Source organism: Hyaena hyaena, unplaced genomic scaffold, assembly GCF_003009895.1.
Source record: "Hyaena hyaena isolate Hyena2069 unplaced genomic scaffold, ASM300989v1 scaffold_370, whole genome shotgun sequence".
In the NCBI taxonomy this organism is placed as follows: domain Eukaryota; kingdom Metazoa; phylum Chordata; class Mammalia; order Carnivora; family Hyaenidae; genus Hyaena; species Hyaena hyaena.
The window spans coordinates 145,399-172,984 of NW_024081001.1; the positions used below are offsets into that span (position 1 = coordinate 145,399).

The 27,586-nt window shown below is 42.7% G+C and overlaps 1 protein-coding gene across 1 annotated transcript in view; it reads left to right on the forward strand.

Annotated features, from left to right (window-relative positions):
* DOCK5 (dedicator of cytokinesis 5) overlaps window positions 1-27,586 on the forward strand; it is a 216,426-nt gene that overhangs the window by 86,431 nt on the left and 102,409 nt on the right. Inside the window, exons 6-12 of the mRNA XM_039250418.1 lie at window positions 10,234-10,382; window positions 13,402-13,537; window positions 14,617-14,774; window positions 16,103-16,184; window positions 18,762-18,891; window positions 22,460-22,532; window positions 26,062-26,204. Coding sequence (XP_039106349.1) covers window positions 10,234-10,382; window positions 13,402-13,537; window positions 14,617-14,774; window positions 16,103-16,184; window positions 18,762-18,891; window positions 22,460-22,532; window positions 26,062-26,204 — 871 coding nt within the window. The remainder of the gene's footprint in view (window positions 1-10,233; window positions 10,383-13,401; window positions 13,538-14,616; window positions 14,775-16,102; window positions 16,185-18,761; window positions 18,892-22,459; window positions 22,533-26,061; window positions 26,205-27,586) is intronic.

The following is a 27,586-nucleotide window of genomic DNA, read 5'->3' on the forward strand; positions in this document are numbered from 1 at the left end:
ACATTAAAAAAAAAAAAAAAAAAAAAAAAAAGACTTTGATGCTCAACCAACTGAGACACCCAGGTGCCCTCTCTCTCTTTTTTATTATAGCCATGCTAAGTGTGTAAAGTGTATCTCATTTTCTTTTGATTTGGTGGCTCATGACATTGAGCATCTTTTCATATGCTTTTGGTCATTTGGATATGTTCTTTGTAGAAATGTTTCTTCATGTATGTTGCCCATCTTAAAATTGCGATATTTGCCTTTTCGTTATTGAGTTGTAAGGATATTTTGTCCCTTATCAGAATAGGACTTGAAAACACACTCTGTGGGCTATTTTTTCACTTTGTCTGTGGTACTCTTTGACGCATGAAACTTTTTAATTTTGAAGAAGTCTGATTTACCTATTTTTTGGTTCTGTTGTTTGTGCTTTTGGTATCATATCTAAGTACCATAGGGTTTTATAAATACAAAATCTTGTTGTCTGCTTCTTTTCCCATTATTTATGCCTTTTATTTCTTTTTCTTGATCTTTTGCACTGGCTGCGACCTCTCCTACAGTGCTGAACAAAAGTGGTGAGAGAAAAAAAATGGCTGATAACCATCATATTCTCATTGTCCTGGGGTAGGGTCATTGACGACATAAAATGGTAGAAGAAACCGTGGGATGTGTATCCCAGTTCATGGGAATTTGTCAGTGTTTCACTCCCCAACTGCATGAGGACTCCCATAAGGATGGCCCACTGGAGCCAGTGTACCTTACAGACATCGCAAGTTGAGTGGTGTTAAGCCACCATCCGAAGTCTTCTCTTCGAGGCCAGCTCCAAGTACTGTTTCTTGCGACAGTGCCTTGACCTCAGACTGCCAATAAGATACACTAGTTCAATGGGAAATTACACAGGAAACAGCCCATTCTCTCCACAATAAGTCGCAATCAAAAGTTGTGTGTAAGTCTGCAATCAGGACAAGGTAGATCTGACATTTAATATTATGAGGCTGAGAATACCTGGGGGCAGCCATCTTGCAAGAGGCCAGGAATGCTCAGAGTCCCCAGGCAGCAAGCCTGCATCTGTGTTCACACTAGGAAGCTCATTCCTTGACATCGGAATGCACAAATATCCTTTTCTGAAGTTCCCTCTTTCTTGGAGACCTGGAGGGTAAGTAAGCATCACTAGGTCCTGTCTCTGTTAGCAGCTTCCCTGGCCGACCAGGAATTACCACGGTGAAAGTATATTCTCTCATTTGATGCATGAATGAGTGCAGTGAGGGAGTAGACTAGACCCGATGGCCTGGAAGCCATTCTCTTTCCTTTATGTGACATTGTTTGTTTAGGTTTTTGTTCAGTCATGTGTTGAGTCTTCATTTGAACTCTCAAAAGCCAATCTTAATAACTTACGGAGAACACCTCCCTCTTAACCCTTAGTATTAAAAACAGTAATTGGAAGCTCATTCTAGCCTAACTTGTAAGAGTTAATGTAGGATTTCATTTCCATCCTGGGCTGGTGTTACCCATGAAGGATCATAGCAGCAGAAATCACCAACCCCTTCTGGACAAGCACAGGATTTTCCTCTGCCTGTCCATCTTTCAAGGCCTAGTTCAGGTTCTTTCTTTCTTATAATGTGGCTTCTAAACACACCGATTCATAATGTTTCCTTTTGGACCATTGGAGCACTTACTGCTGAGCCCATCATCTGGCCCTTAGGGCATATTGCATTGTAATGCCAGTGATCTTTTGATCTCTTTATGTGTAATTGAGGAGTGAGCTACCTGTAGGTTCTTAAATCAGGAACTCCAGGAGGACAGACATGCCCTTTTAAGCCCGTTGGCCTACATCAATCATTCCAGATGTCTGTTGAAAGCACTCTCTGGTTCTGGTTAATTGATCAGTTAGTGGTGGATGCAACAAGTTTGATAGATGAGAATTGCATATACATGGGTTACTTCCTTAATGCATTCCTGCTGGAAATTGGTGAGTGGTGAAATGTATCAGATAATAAGTACTGGGAAATGAGATTTTTAAAGTCGTAATGTTAGAGACTGGAGAATGTGAATGAGGTACTTTTTCTCTTGTTAAGACACAACTCTTGTGCTCCCTTCATCATCCGTGTCCTCCACATATTCACAGGTGATTGTACCCTGTCTACTGTTTGTTGGTAGAAATGAGAAATAGCCAATCAGGGAGGAAGAAGTCTGATTGGCTTCCAAAAACCCTTACTACTTAAATGGTAGTAAGCCCAGGGTGAAGATTTCCTGTGTGGGCATTTCACTATTTAATAGGAGAAAGAAATAGAGAGAGAGAGGGAGAGAGAGAGAAAGAAAAAAGAAGGAAGGAGGGAAGGAAGGAAGGCAAGCAGGCAAAGAAAACAACTTCTGTCTTCTCTTAGAGGACAATATTAACATTTCCCATCTTAATATTGACATCTAATAAAGTAATCATTGTGCTAATTGTGAATGTTTAAAAATGTCCTATACCTACTGTAGGTGACTAAAAGACATTCATTGTGGGAATCTGAATCAATTGTTAGGGCTCAGCTTGGTACTTGCTTATTCACTAAAATATAATCCACTGAGGGGTGCCTAGGTGGCTCAGCCAGCTAAGCATCTGACTCTTGATTTCGGCTCAGGTCATGGTCTCATGTTTAATGAGTTTGAACTCTACATTGGGCTCTACATTGACAGTGTGGGGCCTGCTTAGGATTCTCTCTCCTTCTCTCTCTGCCCCTCCCCTGCTTGCTCTCTCTCTCACGAGAAATAAATAAACTTAAAAAGTTAAAAAAAAATAAGTCACTTAAAATGGGTTCATTATTAATCATGACCTTCTCTCTTTTCTTCCTGTTCCTTCCTAAAGTATTGACAGTTCACTTCAGGCAGAGTTTCTGAATCCCTTTCTTAAAAATTTGTGTGTCAAAGTAGCAAACCTCAAATATTATGCTTTACTGGGGAATAAAAGGTAAATCTGTAGTTTTCACCACCTCCATTCCCCCCATACTTTTGTCAAGTGTTTTTGATTTTTCTGATTCTGGACATTCTTTCAATTTGTGTCAAGATAAATCTGGATTTTACTCATCCACATCAGTACTTGTATTTCTCTTGTGCATTTCCTCCTTCAGATTCTGAGACCGGGTATTCCATTTGATATCTGTAAAGACACTTGTGGAGTCTTAGAACGTCCGTGTTTCTCTATAGCTCATTTACTGGCTCTCCCCTTCTCAGTCTGTGCTCATGAGAAATTTATGGAGTAGATCCAGAGTCTTGTGTGAGAGGAAAATGCCATCCACTTAACCAGTGTAAGCCCAGCCATGTAGACACAGGTGATTATTCTAGAGAGGGAAGACATTTGGATAGCTGTGATTTATTTTTAGCCGTCATACTGTAACCTTGTGAAATAACCGTAAATATGTTTGAAAGGTGGGGAGGTGTTTCTTTCACTGAAGAGAGGGGAACCCTCTTGTCCAAAGCACAGAGAAGAAACGATGACAACCCGCATACACTTTCTTTTTTTTTTTTTTTTTATGTTTTATTTATTTCTAGGAGAGAGAGAGAGACAGTGTGAGCAGGGGAGGGTCAGAGAGAGAGGGAGTCACAGACTGAAACAGGCTCCAGGCTCTGAGCCGGCAGTCGGCACAGAGCCCGACACGGGGCTCGAACCCACGAACCGCGAGATCATGACCTAAGCGAAAGTCGGACGCTTAACCGACTAAGCCACCCAGGCGCCCCCCGCATACACTTTCTTTGTTAATATTAGTACTGTTCTTTTCCATTTAATTGTCTTTCCTGGTGATGTCGGCTTTATGCTTTGGGGAGGAAGCAGGCTATAGGAGGCAAATCCTGGACTAGACATTAGGAAGCTTGGCCCTGCACTGACTAGCTCTTAGGCAAGTCACTTGATGTCTCCAAGTGTCGTCTGGACTCTGCCCCTCTGTGAAAGTGACATAAAGTCTGCCTTGCTGACTCCATGGAGTTAGTTGTGAGAGCATGAAAAGAGATGGTGGCTGTGAAATCATGGGGCACACTGAACATCCGGGACTCTGCACATGTCATTCTTGCTGCTGTCCTAGCTTGAAACAGTAGCTGTTCTGGGCGTCCTCCCTCTGGGCAGCCTTGATTTGGCATCCGTTTGACCCAACTCAGTTTCTGAAGCTCCCTTGTGTGTGCTCCCTGACCCCCCCCCCAAATCCAAGGCCACTTCCTTTGCCTTGTGTTATCATCTTAGGCAAGTGGCCTTGAGCACTCAGTAACCAGGCTGTTCCTCACTGCAGATAGTGAGCCTCCTTTTAGGCTCAAGTCTGGGAGGCATGGATCATTCCAGAAAAGAAAAAGGAAGCATGCCAATGTGGAGTGCAAATTCACAACAGTTTCTGGCTTTGTCTGCACTGCTGTTTCTCCACTGGAGCCTGTTTAGTGGGCACGTTTTCAGCGGTTGATCCGGAAAGGGGGAAACATTGTGAATAAGGAGGTAGCCATCTAGTGAAATGGCAAGATTGTGGACACTGGGGCCAGACAGGTCACCAGTTCTTAAATTCTGGCTCACACCCTTACTCGGTATGTACTTTTAGATTCAGAAAAAACCCCCAGCAAACCCAGTAATTGTCACTGCAAACAAACAAACTGAAGCAGAAAGAACTCAAATCCTGAAGGCAGGGATTTGGGTCCAGGGTATGCCAATAAGCTGACTCTGCAGCCTGAGACGAGTCCTTTGACCCCACAGTGTTATTTTCCACACCTGAAATGCTAATTATATATTACACACGCCTTGCACGCTTGCTGTAAGGATTCAGTAGGATAATCTGTATAAAACTCCCAAGACACTGCCTGGTACTTCATCATCAAAATGTGACAGCCCCCAGCTATCCCCTGACAGCACTGCCTCTGTGGAATTCTGCCCTGAAGTCATTTCGGGGTGCACCCTCCAACTTGGGGCTGACCTATGGGCTCCTTTCCAGCTCTGTGCGAGTTTAACCGCCTTTGGTCAGTGGTTTTACAAGTATTCTGTCCATTGTTCTCTGCTGCGTCTCAGGATTATTCGTCTTCCCCAGGCTGGGAAAATAGATCCAGGGAGCCGAACTTCTGTCCTTTCTAGCAACACATCTGCTTCCACGTGAGTTCTCCAGTTGCAAGGGCAGATGGATGCCTGTGTGTTGATTTAAACATTACTGGACTATTGTAATACCCAGGTTTCCCTTTTCGGTAGCAACCCAGCTATACTTCTTGAACCCGCATGAGTCTATATCCCACGTTATAATCTGTTTTCTCAACCAGTAATCAGGACTTGAAAACTAGTTAGGGTGTATTTGTGGGGACAGATGGATGACAATTTTTGAGAGAGGGACTGCCCTGGAAATTCTGAGATATGTGGTGATATTGGACATATTCTAGAACTTCCTCCCCTCGCCCCAAGATTTAGCTCTGTGCTATTCCCTACCTTCCAATTAGAGAGTTTTGGTCAGCTGGGCCGTTTGGCCCATATAATTTTGGGAGACTGAACCTAATCCTTCTTCCTCACAGAAAAGACATGGGAGACAAGCCTGGTGGTGGAAGGTGGTTAATACGTGTTGTAGAATCAAGTGAACGTAATTGCTAAAACATAGTTCATGGAAGGGGCTGATCTCTCATTTAAAATTTGCCAGTACGATAAAACCTTTGAGCTGGTCTGTTGTTCTGTACAAACCTGGAGCGGAGAAAGTGCCTCTCACTGAGGTGGGGGTGGAGAACGTGCCAGACACGATGAATCGCCTTTCTTCCCATCATTGCATAGCCACTCAGATGAAAGGTACTGAAGTCTAATCTTTTTGAACTGGTGGTTATTACTGGCTGCAGGAGCACATGCTCTGAAGTGTAATTAAGCTCGTCCCATGGTTGGAAACCAGTGTCTGATTGCTTATTACCAAGGACAGAAAGTTCCCATAGAAAATGCATCGTGTTTTCAGGGTGTTTCATCTGCAAGCCCTGCGGAGGCATAGCTTTCGTGGGTGACAAGACAGGACATGGCAGTGACTGGGACAGGGCAGGAGGTGGGCTTTGGGTGTTTCTTCAGTTTTGTTTCCCTCCGTCTTGGTTGCCTGCCTCTCAGGATTTCCCGCACTACTTCCTGAGGCCAAACATTATCTTACAGGAATCTTGTCTTGAAAAATGAAGCCTTTGCTAGTCAGGCAAAACCTTTTTCTGGCAAAGAGAAGAGGCGCTAGCATGGAGAGAAAGAGTGTCAGCGGCCTGGTGGGTTCCCTTCCTCCCAAGAGAGCAGAGTCCTTGCAGCATGAGGACACCCAGGACCCAAGACACCACTCCAGACCCCAGGAGTTCCAGACACTTGGTAACAACAGGAGAGTCCCTGCAGAGAGCTGTCTCCGGATGAAATTCGATATGGAACCACCAGGGCGTGTGAGCGAGATGGTCGGAGTCAGATACAGTTAATCAGGAAGTTGCTTGGAAGAGTAATTAAGTTTAACATCCCTCCGCAGACTCACAGACGCTCATCCTTGGGAAGGAATCTCAGACCCAGTCCCTGTGTGTTACAGATGAGCGCATCTCAGAGGGAAGGATTTGCCCCACTCATTTTGCAAGTTAATGATATAATTAGAGATAGCGACCAAGTCCCTGTGCTTTCTGTCCAGCACTTTTGCCTCTGAATCCAAATCTGCATGGACGAGGAAAGGTTGGTGAACAGAGGAAATATCCCTTTGCAAATGGAGAGGTGGAGGACCAGAGAAAAGTCTTTCGACTGTCATCTGCATTCCTTGGGAAAGCAAGTAATAGAATCCAAGTTTTCTGACACCCAGAGAGGTGGGGTCATTGTCCCAATGGCCCCTAGGATTTCTAAAATACTCAAATGGAGGGCTTCTGTATCCCTGCCACTGTTGAAGGCAAAGCTGTTTATTCTTGCGACTTTGTTTTTATCTCTAGAAATTCTGTGAGAGAGAGAGCGAGCATGAGAAGACCATTCAGAATAGAAATGTAGAAAGTGAGACCACCAAGATCTCCAAGCGAATAAGAGGGAGAACTAAGCAAGGGCAGGAATGCCTTTATTGTCTGGTCGGAGACTATTTCAGTTTCTCTATTTCATGTAGCTGTCCTTGAAATTGAAATCAGAGTGTTGTTTCATGTTCAGGCTGTCTAAATTCGTTCTTAAGTCACTCCTGTCCCAGGACTGCGCTGATTTTTGCAGAGAGGATCAGCGAGATTGTTAAAGAAGGTAATTCCCTCCTCTCTTAAATTATGTGACAGTGGCAGCTAGCGCAAAAAAAGGCTGGGCCACCTGGGTGGTTCAGTCACTTAATTGTCCAATGTTAGCTCAGGTCATGATCTCACGGCTCAGGAGTTCGAGCCCCGTGTCGGGCTCTGTGCTGACAGCTTGGAGTCTGCAGCCTGCTTTTGATTCTGTGTCTCCCTCTCTCTCTGTCCCTGCCCTGCTCGTGCTCTGTCTCTCAAAAATAAATAAACATTAAAAAAAAAAAAAGGTTTGGATTAATGATAACAGAGAAGGTACTCTGCAACAGGCAAGCTTGGGGCAATGTAGGCTTTAGGAAAGAAGACAGGAAGAGGTGTGTGACGGGAAAATAGGTGGAGATTCAGGTCGCTGGCTCAGGGTCTTGTGGGGAGGGTTCAGTTTTCTCCTCACCTGGCCTCCTGGGCTTCCCCAGGAACCCATAAAGTGTCAGGGTCCAGCTAGTGCACAGAATATTCTACTTAGAACAATTTCAGAGATGTGGCGACGAAATTCATTTCCTTAAAGTAAATGGGGAAATTGCTTCCTTTGGTGTGTTCCAGCTTGTCTATTCAGAATTAATTTGGCACAGCGAATCACAGAAGAATGGCTGCCTTCATCCTTCTTTTGGTGGAGGTGTGGGGGGGCGAGGGGGACTTGGCAAACAAGGCCGATATGGACAGGCAATAATTAAATTGCCTTGGATAGTGTCTAATGTAATTGAGACCAAGAACTTGTGAACGTGTGCCACAAAGTGCTGTCTCTCAGAAGGGATCTCCTGAGTCTGAGCCCTTATTTTTATCATAATAGAGAAATCGTGTCTTCATTAGAATTTTTAAAAACCCCACTAGAACAGTTAAGAGTAGACAAATTGGTTTCAAGAAAGAAAGAAAGGAAAAAAAAAAAAAAGAGATCCTCTTCTTGCCCAGCAGCATTGAAAGGTGAAATTTTACAGCCTTTAATTTCTCACTCCTTTTTTCAGGTTGAAAGACAATGGGATGGCAATATTTTAAATAGAATTATGTGGGGAAAAAAACACCAGGGTTTATACCTTTGCTTATTAAAAATGAAACTTTTTAAAGTCTCATCTTTATGCTTTTCAAAAGACTGGCCAAAAGCATGAAACATTGCAAAATGCTAAGCAGGCTTCAAGTTCTGTATTTTTCAGATTTATACTGTTAATGGAGCATATAAGCGAGTTCTTCAACTCTCTCCTTTGTGATCTCCCAGAACATTGACCTTCTTTGAGGGCTTTTATCACACTCTGCTAATCTCACTGCTGTCTCCCCCTGCCACCCTGGCCCCCACTTTTGCTCTGAGGACTCTTTGCTCCATGTTTTCTTTTTGTTCGGGAGTATCTTGAGTGTTTCCAGTATCTTGATTATACTTGATAACTTGCCCAGGAATCTAGCCCAGGGATTGTTGTAGAAGAACGTCACAAAAGAACATGCTGTGCAGCCATTGACAATTTTCTTTGTGTGTATGTGTGTATGGGGGGGAGGGGGTTATCTTTACAACAGATAAAAATATTTTCTATAATTTTAAATTGTATAGTTATATTAATAAATTATGACTTTTCACCTATAAATAAGCAATAAATGATTTTGTAGTATTTATGGGGTGATTGGAATCATGCAGATTTTTATTAAAAAACACATATTTCAAAAATGATCCACACCAACTTGACAATAAACTATTTGTAAAAAAAATAAATAAATAAAACGTTATCTAAGACAAAAAAAAACAAAAACAAAAATGATCCACAAAACAGGTTGTTTTGATGACTTGATCTCAAATGTCTTCCTTCCCCCATGTACACCCTATCACATTGCAACCATTTATTTTTCTTCTGGCACTTTCCATAATTTAAAATTATCTTGTGTGTACATACATATTATATATTTGTTATTTATGTAAATAATATTGTATATGTTATTGATACGGTATACTATTTATATATAACCATATTTTAATCATTTAGATACAATCAAGGTCATAATAAACCAAGCCATTAGACATCAGATACTTGCCTCTTAAAATGATAGAGTCATTTTAACTCTATCATTTAACGTATAGTCATACGTTCGTTTGGTTCAGTTATAGAAGTTCATATTGAAGCCCAGAATAATGGTTTAATTATTGTTAAGTCTAATGATTTTCAGGATGGTCTAACAGTTTTGTGAAGACTTTAAAATAATATTTTCCATTATCCTTTATCTCTGAAATTACAGTTCTTTCTCCATCCATAATTTACTTATATGGTACAATTTATAAAACGTCTACCCTATACCAGCTCCTAGGGATACAAAAATGAGCAAGCTCCCTGTCCTGTAGAAGCTGACCATCTAAGAAGAGAGTCAAATGGTCCAGGATGGGCCAGGTTCTGATTGCCATGATGGGAGTCCATTCCAGGAGCAGCAAGAGGGGTAGCCAGCCCACAGTTAGGGTTTCAAGCAAGAGACTTCTAAGTTGAGACCAAAGAAATAAGAATTAGCAGTTGACGGAGCTTATAGCGTATGAGGAGGTGTTAAATGAGGGGAAGTTTGGGGGGAAGGGAGAAAAGTGGCTCCAGGTAGAGGAAGTACCATATTGAGAGGGTCTGGAGGACTCAGGGAAGTGGGCATAGCTTTTTATGGAAGGACTGTAGAGTTTTGAGGTAGAGATTGGGGCAAAATGTAGCTGGGAATGTGGGAAGGACCCAAGATAGGAAGGAGTTTACAGTGTGGTTTACTGTGTCTGGAAGACAGAGGAAATCTCTGGAGGGTTGAAAACAGAGGAGGGACATAGTTGAACTTACAGTACATGGATGATTTGATATACTTATGAGCGTTGGCTTATCTGACTCGAAAGTGGAATAAGGGAGGGAGTAGGAATGGCCTAGAGCAAAGCTATCACTATTTTGAAAAAGAATCCCTTTGAAGTACACAGCTTACTGTATGGCAAAATTAAGGGCTTAAGTAATGCCTTACAAAGCATGAGTCAAATCAAAAGATGTTTCCATCCTCCATCACACCTTCATTTTTTGTTCTTTCCTCCTCATTTTCCCATCCTAGAACAACAAGGTCACACTCTTTCGCCAGCTGCAGCAGATGACGTACAGCCTGATTGAGTGGCGGTCCCAGATCCTCTCTGGGACACTCCCCAAGGATGAACTGGCAGAGCTCAAGAAGAAGGTCACAGCCAAAATCGACCATGGGAACAGGTAAACTAAGGATGAGTTCACCAAGAACTTGGAAAGAGAAGGGCATGTTCATGCTAAGGCCATACCTTGCCATCAGCTTTTGATCTTGGAGTTGTCTAAGAATAATGCTTACTGCTCTCTTTTTTGCTTTGGAAAACATTTAATTTTGTTGGAAAAGTTTGACAGTCTCTTCTTAGACCAGACCCTGCTCTTGGATGTGTGTCAAAGAGGCAACAGATGATCAGGGCAGGGGAGACTTCGCTGCCAAGCAGACTGAAAGGGACAGCACATCGGAAGTCACATTTTCTCAGACCTGGGACTGTCTCAGTTTTTGTTTCAACAGTGGATTTTAAATCAGCATCAGACTCATTCTCTGTCTTTCTCTCCAGGTTCCCTAACTGGGACTGTTGTTTGCAGTGTATGAAAACTAAACTTACAAGTAGAGTAAAAACATATTTTTAGCCTGTTGATTATGTCTCTGGTAACCTCTAAAGAGTTCATCACTTTGTTAATCTTCCAGTTAGCTCCGGCAGATGTATAGGCTCCAGACTTTCCTGCCCTTTGGAAAATAAGAAATTCATCAATTCATGAGTTTATGCTGGGCTGGGGTTCGTTCCCCTGACCAACTCCTTTTACAAGACTGAGGTGGCTCCTCAGTTAGTTTTGTTGATGATCTCTTTGACGTCTAGTTCATTTTCTACATTTCTTCAACTTGTGCATGTGTGATTTTCCCTCCTCCCCCTTTACCTTACTTCTCCAACCTCAGGACTTTTGCAAAGATCTACTTAAAATACAGCTCATTATCCTACTCACTTAAATGTTATAGGCTCTGACAACCTTATTCAGAAATAGCTGGAGTAAAGAGAGCATTACAAGATTTAGATTCAACCATTATTTTAAATCTCCTATGTGCCCTTAACATATATTACTTGATTCTAGCCCATTTTATGGTTAGAAAAATAGACCAAGTGAGCTTGAGTGAGTTACCTCCACGTTACAGAGATCATAAGTGGGAAAGGCTAAATTTGAGGCCCAAACACACGATTCCATGGTTAAAGCACCCTTCTTGGAGCACCTGGGTGGCCTAGTCGGTAAAGTGCCCGACTTTGGCTCAGGCCATGATCTCGCAGTTCACAAGTTTGAGCCCCACATTGGGCATCTGTGCTGATGGTTCGGAGCCTGGAGCCTGCTTCAGATTCCGTGTCTCCCTCTTGCTCTGCCGTCCCCGCTCACACGCTGTTTCTCCACCCGTCCCCCCCACCTTGTCTCTCTCTCAAAAATAAACATTAACCGAAATTTTTTAAAAATTAAAAAAATAAAGCTCCCTTCTTAGGGATAAGAATGAATTGTTCCCTTATCACTTGTCTGTTCACAGGACTATAACCAGAGGAGTTGTACTGCTAGTCGTGTGCTGGGGGCATTTCTTCAAAAACAGCTACGGTGGGATACATCAGGCCCTCCCTTGTGCTATGCAGCCTCTGTGTTTTTGAGTCTAGTAGGAGTCTTGTATGATATTGGCCTAGAGGACTCTGGTTGTCAGCATAGGATGTTAATGTCCCACAAGCAGTTGAACACGCCTACCTTCCCATTCAGCCTTGAGAAGCAGTTCAAGCCATCAGGCTGCTTACTCAGTGCCTCAGCGCTTAGTCTCTAGCAGCTTCCAAGACCCATGGCTCATGCGTCTGGGTGGCCTGTGGGTCTGGCTGCCGCCAAAAGAACCTGCCAGATTCAATCAGTTGATGGAGATGCTGTAAAACAGGGAGGAGGGTAATTAGACATTTTTGCTGTCTTCCCAAAGACTTGGCACATCTCACGGTTATCCCTCAGCTCTCTCGCTCTTTGGACCTCCCTTCTCCCAAATTGCTGGTGCCTGGAATGTTCGCCAGGCATTCAGATAGCAATATCCTATTTCTACCACAGTCGCCATCTTCTTGGAACTGAGCATAATTTTTTTCTACTCCTGGGTGCACATTGGGCATAAGAGCCTTGGTAGAGATTGTGCCGTGCATAGACCATACGACTCTTAGTTTTTCTGTGTAACACGCAGAGCTACAACTTAATACAGCAGGTGTGTTCTTGCGCCGGTTGCTGCATTAAGGGCTGCTTGCTATTTACCAAGAGTGTACTATATACTAGATACTGTGTTATGTGCTTAACGTGTTATCTCATTAAATTCTCCCAATGATACTGAAAGGTAGGGAATATTTACAGATGAGGAAGGCAAGGCTTTACAAAATTAAGTAAATTACTTAGAGGTGTCTATTAAAGCCAAGATTCAAATCCCGATCAAATCCTGATCCTACCCATGCTCGCAGGTAGGTGATGAGATTCCAACAGCCAAGACCTATGTAATTGATCTCCTTTTAGACAGTCTTGAATTAAGGATTGTCCTCGACACTCAACTTTTTACATTTTTTAATGTTTTATTTATTTTTGAGAGAGAGAGAGACAGAGCTTGAGTGGGGGAAGGGCAGAGAGGGAAAAGGAGACACAGAATCGGAAGCAGGCTCCAGGCTCTGAGCTGTCAGCACAGAGCCCAATGTGGGGCTCAACCCATGAACTGGGAGATCAGGACCTGAGCTGAAGTAAGATGCTTAACCGACTGAGCCACCCAGGCGCCCCTTAACACTGAACTTTTAAGGAAATCTGGCAAGGCCCCCAGATATTTGTATATTGGTCCATCATTGTTCCTGTGCCAAACAATAGAAGATTCGGGGAAGAGGCATCGGTCAGAGGAATCTGGTCAAAATCAGTGCCACTGTTGCCTTGTTGCCTTTTGTGTTGAGGTTCTATGGAATAAATTACTTTGCGTATCATTGTATGTTTGGTTAACATTACCATAAGTTTTCCATCTCTCCGTCTCTTGTTGTGTGGAGAGGAGGCAGAAATTGAAAGGAGAAAAGGCAAGGGAGATGTTCTTAACCTGACTTGTCCACCACCCACCCTTCCTAACTATGAATCCTCTGGGTTCTTTCCTGGGCTCTTCAGGAAAGAGTCTGTTCTAACGAGGAGAACTCGCTGATCACTCCTTTCTTTCTAGAATGCTTGGATTAGATCTGGTAGTGAGAGATGATAACGGGAACATCTTGGATCCAGATGAAACCAGCACCATCGCCCTCTTCAGGGCCCATGAAATGGCCTCAAAGAGGATCGAGGAAAAGATCCAAGAAGAAAAGGTACACTTCCGCCGATGTACAGATGAGGTTTCATTTTTGCTTTTGTTTTTAACGAAAGGGAGTTGACAACAAGAGGTAGAAATGTTTAGAAAATCATCCATTGCCTTGTTTGGAAAGCAAAACACAGCAAAAAGAATGAGGCAGAGGTATACTTTCTGATATGGAAGGATCACAAAGGTACACGTGAACAGAAAAAGCACGATGCAGAACAGGGTGTACAATACACTTATCTTTGTATCAGAGAGGGATACACATACCACTGTGTTTGCCCATGTGTAGACTAACTCTGAAACGATAGACAAGAATTTGATTAATGGTTGCCTCTAGGAAGAACTGGGTGGGAGGGAGCCTTGGTACCATGTAACCTTCTGCATTTGGTGTATATAATACCGTTTCCAAACTAAATAAAATCATGTTTAAAAATAAAGCATTTAAAGATTTTGAAAGTAGCAGTTGAACCTTAAATACAAATGAGACAGGTATAGTGAAAGAGGATAAGAAAAAACCATCCCTCATAGTATGATGGCTAAGACCCAAGCATATTGATATTTTCATAGATACTCTTCCAACCTTTCTGTTCTATTAAGTAAACATTTCTCTTTATTTAGTTTGTAGTTTTGTTTCTCTAGCACGGTTGTGATAGTATTTACTTGTGTTTCTAGATCCAGTGGCTCACCATGAGGGTGAAGCCTCTCCAGTGGAATCTCTTGTTTGCAATGAGAGCTTTTCCCAAAAAGAGGGATGATGAGTCATGATTTTTGTGCTGGTGGGGTTCATTCAGAAGCCGTTGTGAGAGAGAAGTTCTTGAAGCTGCTAGACCATGAGTCATCTTTAGACAGCCCTTAATGAATTAGTTGGGCTTAAGGCCCTGAACAGGACAGTCTTGATCATTCAAATAATAGTGATTGTATTTTATTCACTAGACCATGTGGCCACTTACACACGCTTTCTTCTCAGTCAGTGCTTCTGACGGAGCACAGGTGGTAATTATATTTGTCCCCCATTTGCTATCCCGGGTCTTTGCCATTATTTCTCATTGGCTGAAACCGAGATGCTTTTTTCTCTTTTCCTGTGTTCAGTCTGTTCTTCAGAACCTGGACTTGCGGGGCCAGTCTGTCTTCAGTACCGTCCATACCTATGGCCTCTACGTGAACTTCAAGAACTTTGTGTGCAACATTGGGGAGGACGCCGAGTTGTTCATGGCCCTCTATGACCCGGACCAGTCCACCTTCATCAGGTAGCCAAGTCCCAGGTCATCTGCTGTTGAACTTGCAAAAAGACCTGCTCTTAACCTGCATCTCCCTCAGGGGCTCTTTGCTGGGTCTGGGAGGGGGAGATAGAGAAAGAGGAGGATCTCTAGGTGATAGAAAGTAAAATTCTTTGGGCTACTGAGCCTTTCTCTTGACTGCTGGAACAATTTGTGTACTCCCTGGGTCTTAGAATCACATAAAACTCATCAGAACATAGTGACAGGGACAGGAAAAGGGAGGAATGCATCGGCAGAGCACAGAGGATTTTAGGGCAGTGAAACTATTCCTTAGGATTCCGTAATGGTGGGTGCGCGTCATCATACGTTTGTCCAAATCCATAGAACACACAGCGCCAAGAGTGAACCCTAAGGTAAACTGTGGACTCTGCGTGGTAATGATCTATCAGTGTAGGTTCATCAGTTGTAAACAATGTGCCACTGTGCTGAGGGAAGCTGATAGTGGGCGAGTCTGTGCATGGGTGGGGGCAGGGCTATATGGGAACTCTCTGTACTCAACCTCATTGTTAACCTAAAACTCTTCTAAAACACTAAAGTCTGTTGGGTCACCTGGGTGGCTCAGTTGGTTAGGCATCCGACTTCAATTCAGGTCATGATCTCATGATCTGTGGGTTTGAGCCCCGCATAGGGCTCTTTGCTGACAGCTGCTTCTGATTCTCTCTCCCTCTTTCTGCCCCTCCCCCACTCATGCTCTGTCTCATGCTCTCTGAAAAATAAATATTGGGGGAAAAAAGTCTGTTAAAAAAGGAACTTTTTAAAACAACTATAGAGAATAATAGGCTTTGTTTGACCCTACAGTCATCCTGCTACTTAGCTGAGCACCTAAGAACACAGATTTATTTTTGAGGTGATGGTTAAAAATAGTTACTGACAAATCGTTTATTTCTACAATAGAAATTTTATCTGAGTGTGGTGGTGTGGATTCCAGGGGATGGATTTGGAATGATTGTTTCAAGATGTTAGTCCTGACTCAGCAAAGCTGAAACTGTTCTACAAAGAATTTGAGGTAGAAGAAAAACCCCCTGCAGCATCTGGGAGAATCTGCTGTCTGTGCCCTTCCGGAGCAGTGTCTGTCTTGGGTCCACCCTGGGTGTGCCTCTCGGGGCTGGGCTGCGGCACACACCCTTCCCCAAAGCCAAGAGACCAGGGAGTGGCCACTTATGTGCTACATTCACACTTGCCTGATAAATTCAGCAGAGCTTTTTTGGTCCTACCTTTTACCCCGCTAAGTCTATACCAAAGGTAGCTCCAACCCCAGTTAGCCCTTCATTAAGGATAATTTTTTTTTCCTTCACCAGTGAGAATTACCTAATTCGTTGGGGCAGTAATGGGATGCCCAAGGAAATAGAGAAGCTTAATAACCTTCAAGCAGTTTTCACTGTAAGTGCTACCTTACGTTTAATAATTCTCTGTGCTTATGTTGTCAGCAGATGCACATGGTAAGTATGTGGGAAACATCGGAAATGAAAAGATGACAAGAAAAATCATCATAATCCCCTTAGTAGGAATAACCACTCATTTATTTAGTGGGTATTTATCAGGCACCTATTAGATGCCAGGCACTGATCCAGGCACTTGAGGCATAGTAGTGAGCACATCAGAAAAAACATCCCTGGGGTGCCTGGGTGGCTCAGTCAGTTAAGTTTCTGACTCTTGATTTCGTCTCGGGTCATGATTTTGCGGTTGTGAGCTCCAGTCCTGTGTTGGGCTCTGCGTGGAGTAGAGCCTTCTTGGGTCCCTCTCTCTCTCTCTCTCTCTCTCTCTCTCTCAAAAATAAATAAAACATTAATAAATATATTTTAAAAAAAGAAGGGAAATAAAAACCCATCCCTGGCCTCAAGGAGCTTTTGTCCAAAAGGGGGAGAAACAGTGGTCACATAAATGAGTAAATTGTATAGAATGTTAGGAGTCATAAGTACTTTGGGGGGGTGTTGTTGGGAGTTTCTGGGCTGGGGGAGGGATGCTTTTTAAATACTAGGTCAGGATAGACTGTCACGAGAAGGGCCCATTTGAGCAAGAACTTGAAGTTGATGAGAGAGCAATGGTGATAAAGAGAAGAGCATTGCAGACCAAGGTTACAGCTCGCGCAAAGGTGCGATCTCTGGGGTTTTTTTGTTTGCTCCTATTTTAATGGCCTTTCCCCTGTATTCCTCAACTTCTCCAAGGTAGGAGGAGCGCTGCTCTATCTAGGTCAAGAGCAAGACAGTTTATTGAGTTATATAGCTGAGACATGGTGACTCTTGTCTTGGGTTAGAACTTTCTTGGGGTTCTCTCACTTTTTTATGACATTAGTCTTTGAAATGCCCTAGAGCCACTGCTACCTGCTCTAGAAGCATTGGTTGGCAGACCTCTCCAGCTCCCACTAGGCCTAAAGAAGATACTCTCTTCCTTTTCTGCCTTTTTTCCTTAAGCCCATGTGCATATATGCTATCTCCTTATTCTCTTACCCCACTTTATGGCAGGGAAAATAGTCAGATAAAGTGCCAAAGGAAGTGATAGGAAGGAGCCGTGGACCCAGTACAGTCTAATCATTCATTCGTTCATTTATTCATTCATTCATTTATTCATACCTCCCTATTCATATTTATTCCTTCTATTAACATCTCATTTTTATGACAAGCACGGTGTGAAGACTACTTATGAGCTGACCCACCTATATCTTTACACCTGGTAATTCCAAGACAGAAGAAGAGCTTAAACTCTTCCTGAAGCCTCCCTTCCTCAATTCTAAGATATGTGGATCTTTCCCTAAAATCAGAAAGCACTTATCGGTCAATGTGTACTTTGAAAAAAAAAAACACATTTAAAAAAAAGAATTATTGAACTTTGGTCCGTCTTCTAATCTTTCTAATTTTAGAAAAGCTGCATTTCATCCCCTTTCTCCCACACCCCTACCAATTAGGATCTTCTTGGGTGTAAATTTCATGTCCAGCTTTTTCAGTTAAATAAAATATGGTGACCACTTCCTTGATCATTAAACAGTCTACAAAAACTTCTTTTACAAAGGATTGTACACTATTAAATAATAGCCGTGTGCCCCAATTTATGTAACGAGTCACCCGGAGCCTTTATCTTTTTATTAACAGAAGCCTCACAAAACTTAGAGTAGAAATTCAGGGTTGATGCTATCATTGCTGTATATCCCTATTTTGGAGACCCGAGTTAACTAAATTACAGAAGATAGATTTGGAATGATTATTTAGAAAGTAATTCTTGATTCAGTAAAGAGGCCTTGGACAGCTGTTTCATGAAAGGAATTTGAGATGCAATTAAATTATGTCTGATGTTAAAGAGAATGAGCTTTCCAGGCTCATTCATGGATTTACTCACCCATCCTTAAGAATGCGATCAAGTATAGAACACGAGCCACAAAAAAACAGAGACATCTACACATCTTTCATTAATCAATATATACCAAGAAGCTCTCGATGAATACCTCTCATGAAACAGATAATTACAGAAACCAGCATGTGTAAATTTCTGTGTTACAGTTGCCTCACAGGATTATTTGAAAAATGAAATGAAATATCACCAGTGTGTGTAGATACCCAGTAAATGTCAGCATCATGCAAGCTTTGATTTCATTTGACACTGGAGTGTATCCTGTGCTCAGCTATGTCCTGGCAGAATATAAAGTAGCAATGACAGGTGTCCCAATTTTTAAATGCCCTGCTTAAATTGATAAACTAGAGACTCTAGAATGAATGTGATCTGATTTCTCGATAATGAAGTAGGAACCAAGAAATTTAAAAAAAAATCGCTTCCTTTTGTGAATAGAGTCATTTTTCTCTGATGCCATGGTAGTTTTGGGGTGGGTCTGGAGAAGGGAGGCGTCCTTTTGATATTCTAGCACTAGGAAGTACGGTCTGAATGGTGTTCTATTGCAGAGTGAAAAGAGAAACAAAGGGGACGGGTGATGCCACATGATGTCCTTTTGCTTCCTCTCTGCCCCTTTAGGACCTCAGTAGCACAGACCTCATCCGGCCCCGCATCAGCCTCGTGTGCCAGATTGTCCGGGTGGGCCACATGGAGCTGAAGGAGGGCAAAAAGCATACCTGTGGGCTCCGAAGACCTTTTGGAGTAGCAGGTACAGCAAGACCCAGAGACAAATGTAAATTTGGTGCAGCCACTGTAAAAAAACAAAAAAACCAGCATGGGAGGGCCTCCAACAATGAAGCGTAGAACTTATGATCCAGGAATCCCACTTCTGGGTGTCTACCAAAGGAATTGGAAGCCGAAGGTCTCAAGATACTTGTGCACTCGGTTTAGAGCAGCATGATTTGCAATAGCCAAAAGGTAGAAGCAACCCAAATGTTCAAGGATGGATAAATGCGTAAACAAAATGCGGTCCATACATACAGTGGAACGTCACTCAGCCTGAAAAAGGAAGGAAATTCTGCCACAGGCTACAACACGGATGAACCTTGGGAATGTTGTATAAAGTGAAATAAGCCAGTCACACAAACAGATGAACATGATCCTACTCCTGTGAAGTACCTAGAGCGGTCAGGTTCATAGACACAGAAAATAGAATGGGGGTTGCTAGGGGCCGGAGGGAGGGGACAGGGGGGGAGTTAGTGCTTAAAAAGGAAAGAGTTTCAGTTGGAGACTGTGAAAAAATTCTGGAAATGGACTGCGCTGTCGGCAGCACGCCAGTGTAAATGTGCTTACTGCCGCTAAACTGGACATTGAAGAGTAGTTAAAACGGCACGATTGTCTGTTACGTGTATTTTTCTCCCACCACACATGCACAGTTAAAGATAGGCTGGGAAGCCCAGAGACAGTGCAAGATGGTTGTCGATGTTAGTATGGGACACACAGCATTCACTGCCTCGTGCTACCAGTTATCTTTTCTTGGGCTCTGTGTTCTCACCTAGACCCTCCTTTGTTTCTCCCTCAGTGCCCAGCACCATGCCTTGCACATGGTAGGACCTTAGGAAAGCCTCAGTTGTGACCACTGCAATTCGCCCTGCCTTTGGGCTGCGTATTGATTTTGGTCCAATAAAATTCTCCCTGGAAGGTGGTTTGCCTTTCTGGGAGACTCACTCATCAAAGGCAACATTGTGTTTCTGACTGCTTTCGGAGAGGGTCCTTGGCTTAAATTAAACCCCACAACCTTCCAAGGGGCCCTGCATTTTCTTCTGTAGTTTGTTAAATGAAGGAAAGACATTTCTGGTGGTACATTGATGTTTTGGTCACTGAGAAATTTTGAAAGCTGTCAATGAAAAGTCATAATTCTCCTGGAACAAATGTCCAGAAAATGTCATCAGGGTTGACCTGGTGGGCGGTGTGGATAAAGAGGTGGCCTCTGTATCCCATGAGACTGGATATCATCATCTCGTGACCAGCCTTGCACTGTACCTGCTGTCAAGGTCTGCCGCTCTGTGAAGAGGGCATAGCATTACTCCTGATCGAGAATTAAAATGAAAGCTCAGAAAAGGCAAGGAGCCCTGGCCTAGCAGTAGTTAGCCATCTGTATGACAATCTACTGAACTAAGAATATAAGGCTGTTGTCATTCAAAATGGGCCACAGAGATTTGAACATCAAGCTTGAGGCTTTTGCTTGCTTTTCTGTTTTTGGGGGGGTGGGGGGGTGGGGTGTGTGTGTGTGTGTGTGTGTGTGTAAGGAGAGAACAGTAATTTACCCTGAGCCTCGATGCCAAGCATCAGTCAGCAGTGTTTTGGGGTAACTACATAATTCATCAACGAAGAACCACCTATGGAAGGGGCTGTGCCAGATGAGGATTTTTCAGGGTTTTTTTTCTATGTTGTTTGCAGGGGTCTGTTAAGGACTGACAGCAAGTTGATAGCATAGCCTGCTTTTACCGCAGCCTTTCACTACCTCTGTTCTTTCCCAAGCCTAACACATCATCATTCGGGCTGCTTTGAGGAGGCGCTTCCTTCCTTATCCTTAGTTTTACAGATGAGAAATGTCCCGTATCTCAGCACTTCTTTTAATCTCCAATCCCCAGGTTATCTGGGGAGTGGATTGCTAGTGTGCACTTTATGGCCAGATTGTAATCCATTAACCAAGGGATTGCCTCCTAGCTGTGGGCCTTGCCTGGTTTGAGCAGCTGTAGAGTGGCCCACTGGTTAGTTAACATCAGCTTAAGTGATCTGGTCTCACAGTAATTGCACCTGGGTTCATACTCTGGCTTTACCACTTAAGACTTCAAATCTAGGGCCAGCTATTTACCTTTTCCTGTGCTCTGTTTGCTCATATCTCTCTCTCTCTCTCTCTCTCTCTCTCTCTCTCTTTAGTGTTTTTTTTTCTCTTACAGTTTATTGTCAAGTTGGTTTCCATATAATACCCAGTGCTCATCCCAACAAGTGCCCTCCTCCATGCCCATCACCCCCCTTCCTCTATGCCCATCACCCCCCTTCCTCTCTCCCCCACCCCCATCAGCCCTCAGTTTGTTCTCAGTATTCAAGAGTCTTTCATGGTTTGCCTCCCTCCCTCTCCCCAACTATTTTTCTCCCTTCCCCTCCCCCATGGTCCTCTTAAAAGTTTCTCCTGTTCCGTTTATGAGTGAAAACATATGGTATCTGTCCTCTGCCTGACTTATTTCGCTCAGCATAACACCCTCGAGTTCCATCCACATTGCTGCAAGTGGCCAGATTGCATTCTTTCTCTTCTGCCATGTAGTACTCCATTGTCTAGATAAACCACATCTTCTTGATACATTCATCAGTTGATGGACACTTAGGCTCTTTCCATGTTTTGGCTATTGTTGAGAGTGCTGCTATGAATATTGGGGTACACGTGCCCCTATGCATCAGCACTCCTGTATCCCTTGGGTAAATCCCTAGCAGTGCTATTGCTGGGTCATAGGGGAGTTCTATTGTTAATTTTCTGAGGAACCTCCACCCTGTTTTCCATAGTGGCTGCACCAGTTTACATTCCCACCAACAGTGTAGGAGGGGTTCGTTTCTCCACATCCTCACCAGCATCTAGAGTCTCCTGACTTGTTCATTTTAACCACTCTGACTGGTGTGAGGCGGTATCTCAGTGTGGTTTTGATTTGTATTTCCCCAGTGATGAGGGACGCTCATCTCTTAAAGTAGGGCACATAATAGTATCTGTGTAAATAAGATAATACATGCAACAGGCTTAGAACAGTGCTTTATTAGTTCCTCCTCTTGTGCACAAAGAAGCAAATCACCGTATGATCTCCTGTTCTCTGCTGGCAGTGCCCTTGGCTTCCCTTTGTTTACATGGAAACCAGGTGCGACCATGTCAGGGCCAAGAGACAGGTGACCCCTTCAGGTCGTGAGTTTCTCAGGTCTTCCTTCTGTTGACACTCCTGACAACAAGCTGTGTCCCCTGTGCCTGGGAGTGCAGGCTTACCAACAAGTAATCCACTGGTTTCACATTTCTCAAGAATTGAGCACTGGAGCTCATAGTGTTTTAAAAAGCGGATGGTCTTCAGGATTGAGCGGAGCAAGTCTAAATGCCTGTGTGAGCAGCTCCTGATGAATTCATTGTTCTGTAGGATGGGTGCTGGAAATGATTGCTGGCAAAGACAGAAGTGTCCCTGCTCCATATCTTTCTCTCTCTCTTGTGGCCTGTGTTTGCAGATCCTGTCATTTTCCATAGTAACTTACTGAAGCCTGAAGCAATTAAGTTCTTTAATTAAGTTTTATCTTTTTCCTAGTGATGGATATTACTGATATTATACACGGGAAGGTGGATGATGAAGAAAAGCAGCATTTTATCCCCTTTCAGCAGTAAGTACTCTGGCATTTATCCCAGGTGACTTGAGACCTGGGTTAGTTCTCTGAATGATCTGTTAACAGACAAGCAGGTAGGTGCTAGGAACCATTGCTCGGCTATAGAAGAAAAGTCTCTTCAGCTGGAAGATCGTGCTATAGAAGCGGATAGAAGACTTTATTCAGGGTCCTTTATATTGGGATCACAGGTTAGAGGGTAACCCTAACTTTCCTGATTCTACAGAAAGGACTGATGGAATATGAGGGGCAATTCTATATCTGCACTAGAAACCAGACCATGGTGCCGTTTAAGGGTCAGAAAGGCCAAGGTATATTTGTGCTTTGTTGTGTGGGACAAGTGTCACGGAAGACAAGGCGTCATGTAGGACAGCACCAGGCTTCTCTTGAGATCTTGTCAGATCGCAGAACATGGTCCTGTAGTTCTGGTGGCTGCGTCCGACTAGCTTCCGGCCATCAGACTGGAGACCAGGAGAGCAAAGGGCTGACCACTGTCTGAGCTCCTCCTGGCGGAGGGAAAGGCAGCCTGGGAGTACATGGAAGGATTCCCTGGAGAGCTATAGCACCGAGGCCTCCAGACTTCAGGAGCTGGAGCCCAGGGTGGGCCACTGGGGAGTTGTTGGTCAGCAAATGTCAACCCCGGTGACCCCGAAGAAATATATGTGTGGATACTATTCCTGGCTGTAGCAGTTGTGCCTGCCTTACCCCAGGTGTGGGCAGTGGTGGCCCGGACGAGGCCCCAGATGATGCTGGAACTGTCCCCTAACAGGGCACTCGTGGCAGGGAGGGAAGGTGACTGTCTCAGCCAGCCTGTAGCTGCCAGAGCAGATACATAGAACAACTGAGGATTCTGGAAACCTGCCAAAGATGTTTGAGTTAATATATGATTTTAAAAAATAATAATAGTGCAAATCAGTGGAGAAATATGAACTACACAGAAAGGAATCATTTGACAAAATGAGCTAACCGTTTATGAAACTTTAGTCGGAGCCTTGTCTCACATCTTGTGCCATTGTAAATATCGGTTGATTAACTGTATAAGTGTAAGAACTCAAATCTCAAAATACTACAGGAAAATAGAAGGTTTATGTAATAGTGGTGTGTGGGAGGCCTTTTGTGAGTCAGACTCTAAAGATTTCACCAAAAAGGAAAAATTGATAGGTTAAACCACCCAAAAATTTTAAACAACTTACATGCAGGATAAAATTTAGTAAAATCTTTGCAATGTGTATGAAGAAGAATGAGTATTGCTAATATATAAAGAATTAGTATTAATTCATAAGGATACCAACAGAAAATAATATGTATGTATGTATATATATATATATATATATACACATACACATAAATATGTACACATACACACACAGAAAGAAATGGCTTGTGAGTTCATGAAATGCGAATTAAACAAGGAGGTTTGGTATTTGGTTTGACCAAGTTTTAAAAATATATGCAATATCCAGAATTTGGGCATAAAGAAATATACAGTGTTTATAAGAATATGAATTGTTACGGTGCATTAAAAGCCTCAAAATTTAGGTATTTCAAAGAATATACTCCGTAATTACCAGTGGTTATTTCTGTTGAGGCAACCAAAGGTGATACTGTCCCATTTTTGTTTAACTCTTTTTAATTTTTAATTAACTTTTTAATTATCCTACAAAAAATACGTATTATGTGTAATTTTATTCAAAGCATAAAAACCTTTATCTTTCAGTTTAAAGCCCACCACTTTAGACCAGTTTCTAAATATAATAGTACAAGTAGCTCATGCTAAGTAGCACTTCCTTCATCCAGAGGCGGCTATTAATACTTTTCAAAATATGCACTTATCTGTATCCTACCACTATACACTGATGTTCCAAAAATGTGGTGAGGTGAATAACTTTATGTAGCTTTGGACTAATATGAATTATGAACTAACTTTCAAATTCACAAATGCTGATCCCACCATAAATATATACCTACATGTTCAAGCATATTAAAATAAATATATTAAATGTAATAACCATATCAAATATAATTTTATATTATTAAATCAGGTATATTAATATATTAAATGAAAGATATGAATATACCTTAAACATTAATGAGTAAATATTAAATAATATATAGAATAAATATAAATATATTTTTAATAATTTAAAACATATTTTACTTATAAACAACTTTCATGTCCACAGATGTTATTTTATCTTTGTATATGTGGATATGACATATCTACAAATGTGTTTACGTATCACTATTATACATGCGACGTGTATATGTGCATATTATATATGTGTATATACATAATAGGAGCGGCATGCATGCATATGAGAGTTATTCTGTATGTTTGTTTCACTTCTGAGGTGGGTTTCTTCCTTTGGTTATGTGCTTCCCCGCCTAAGTTCTGAACCAGCTCCCATCCGGCAGCCATATTGAAACAGTGAGCCCTGAGCTTGCCTTCACCATAGTATAATACGCACTTTGAGTTTCTGAAGGGCCCAGCCCTAATTTGATTACTGCTCATTGTGCAGCCAGCAGCCACTGTAAAGCATTCATGATGCAAATCTGTCTCTGGCGCTTAACTCCTCAGATTAGTGGCAAATGCTTTCATAACTTATCTCAAAAGCTTTATAGCGTATTCTCTTAAGAGAGTCTCCTATATGTACTCTGCCAGTTCATCTAAGAGAAAGTCGTTTGCAAGCAACCACACAGATCATAGCCACCACACTTTTCAGTAAGATATTGCAGTGTGTTTCCCTGCTACTATCAGGGTCCAGATCAGAGCCCTGCAGAGAACGCTGGCCGGCGTGTGGGCAAGAGAAGAAAACCACATCAGAGAGGATGACTGTTGTACTGCACCAGGCTGATCTGTAGTTCCTGAGAGTGCTCGGGCTGTCAGCAGAGGCTGTGTTTGGTTCTTTGATCACCCTGTACGAGCTGTAGCCTGATGGGATCATTAAAGTGAAACTTGTTTGCTGGTGGCCGTGCCACTGGAACTCCGAATACAGTGTGTCATCACATGAGAATCTAAGAACACCCTTCAGAAGCTGATGCGTGCGCACCGCTCCTGAAGGTCAAGTGTTGGTGCCACATGGAGGCCTCGGGAGGCATAGATCTTGGCCCATCTCCTCACAGATGAGGAGACTGAGGCCCAGAGCTACTGTTAGGTGGAACCAGAACTGGAGGCCAGGTCTTCTGCCTCATCTTGTTTCATCAGCCTGTCCCGCCTCAGAAAGAGCATTAGACATTGCCTCTGATTTTGTTAACATTTGGCCATCAGTTTGATTTGTTTTTTTGTTTGTTTGTTCTTGGGGGGGTTTGTTTTTCCTTTTTCCATTGGATGCCTTTCTTAGACACCAAATTCATCTTAGAAATGAGCCAGATGGGCACCTCATGGAAAAATACAGGAAAGAAAGCGCCTTCCAGTTAGGTATGTCCAGTGTTTCTAGTTCCAAATTATTCCCATAGGACCCACTGTATCTGAAGCTGTGCTACAGAAACTTCCCCTTTTTACCTAACCTCTCATTTCTGACTTTCCCAGAATTGCAATGGAAACCTACATCCGGCAGAGACAGCTAATCATGTCGCCCCTGATAACATCCCATGTGATTGGGGAGAATGAGCCACTCACTTCAGTCTTGAATAAAGTGATAGCAGCGAAGGAAGTGAATCACAAAGGACAAGGTACAGTTCTATGTACTAAGCTGGGAGTGGGTATTCCAGTTGGGCCCTTGGACTCCTGCCCTTTTCACACTATCTTTCTCTGATGCAAAACAGCCCCTGCTGGGTGGGGATGGCTCCCCTCAGCTTCCTGCTCAAGGCTTTGAACACTGACTGGCACTGAGGATGCACCCAGCACCGGATTGGATCACAGCTATATTTTATAAATTGCGTGAAACAAATTTGTATCCCATGAGTCTTTGCTCAGTTTTGTCTGCCCCACAATCCCAATGCTGACTCTGAAGTAAAAGCACAAAAAGAAGGAGGTTTGGGGAAAATTCTCTTCCATCCTGTGAATGTTCATCCCATTACATTACCTAAAATTACATTTACCTAAAATTGAGAGGAAAGAGACCAAAGTAATACAAATGAATAGATAGTAATATGAAATAATGGGCTTGCTAGCAAAACATTGATTGTTTTTAGTGCTTCCATTCATCATTCTGTTGACACAGTTTTAGCTAAGAAATTCTCCTTGAAGCTGCATTTCATTATTTTTTTTAATTTTTTTATAAAGATTTTGTTTAAATTCCAGTTAGTTAACAGTGTAATATTAATTTCAGGTGTATAGTGTAGTGATTTTTTAAAAAATGTTTTATTTATTTCTAGGAGAGAGAAAGAGAGACAGAGACAGTGTGAGCAGGGGAGGGTCAGAGAGAGAGGCAGTCACAGACTGAAACAGGCTCCAGGCTCTGAGCTGGCAGTCAGCACAGAGCCCGATGTGGGGCTCGAACCCACGAACCACGAGATCATGACCTAAGCAAAAGTCGGACTCTTAACCAATTAAGCCACCCAGGCGCCCCTGAAGCTGCATTTTAAATTCAAATAATAAAAACTAGTTAAAACTTTAAATTTCAAATACCAAGATGGCGATGATTTGGGGATCATTTTGAAGATTGGGTACTTTTTTTTTCTACCACCCTGTTACCATCCTCTGAAATGGAGGCAATCGGGAACTACATTCTTCATTATTTTCAGCATATTTAGTTTTCCATGTGTTCACAGTTGTTCTGGGTGGGAAAGACATGTGAGGAATCATTAAAGAATCTGAAAACAAGTAACAAAATGTATTTCTATTGTTTTGGAACTCGTCAGTGGGTGCTAATTACCACAGTGACGACTTTGTGACCCTGGTATTTAAAAATCTGTACCTGTTTGAAAGGCGGAAAGTAAATTTCCATAGTTCTCTTGCATATTAAAAAAATTACTTGAGGCGCCTGGGTGACTTGGTTGGTTAGGCATCTGACTCTTGATTTCAACTCAGGCCATAATCATGCCGTTGTGAGGTTGAACCCAGGTTGGACTCTGCTGACATGATAGCACAGAACCTGCTTGGGATGCTCTCT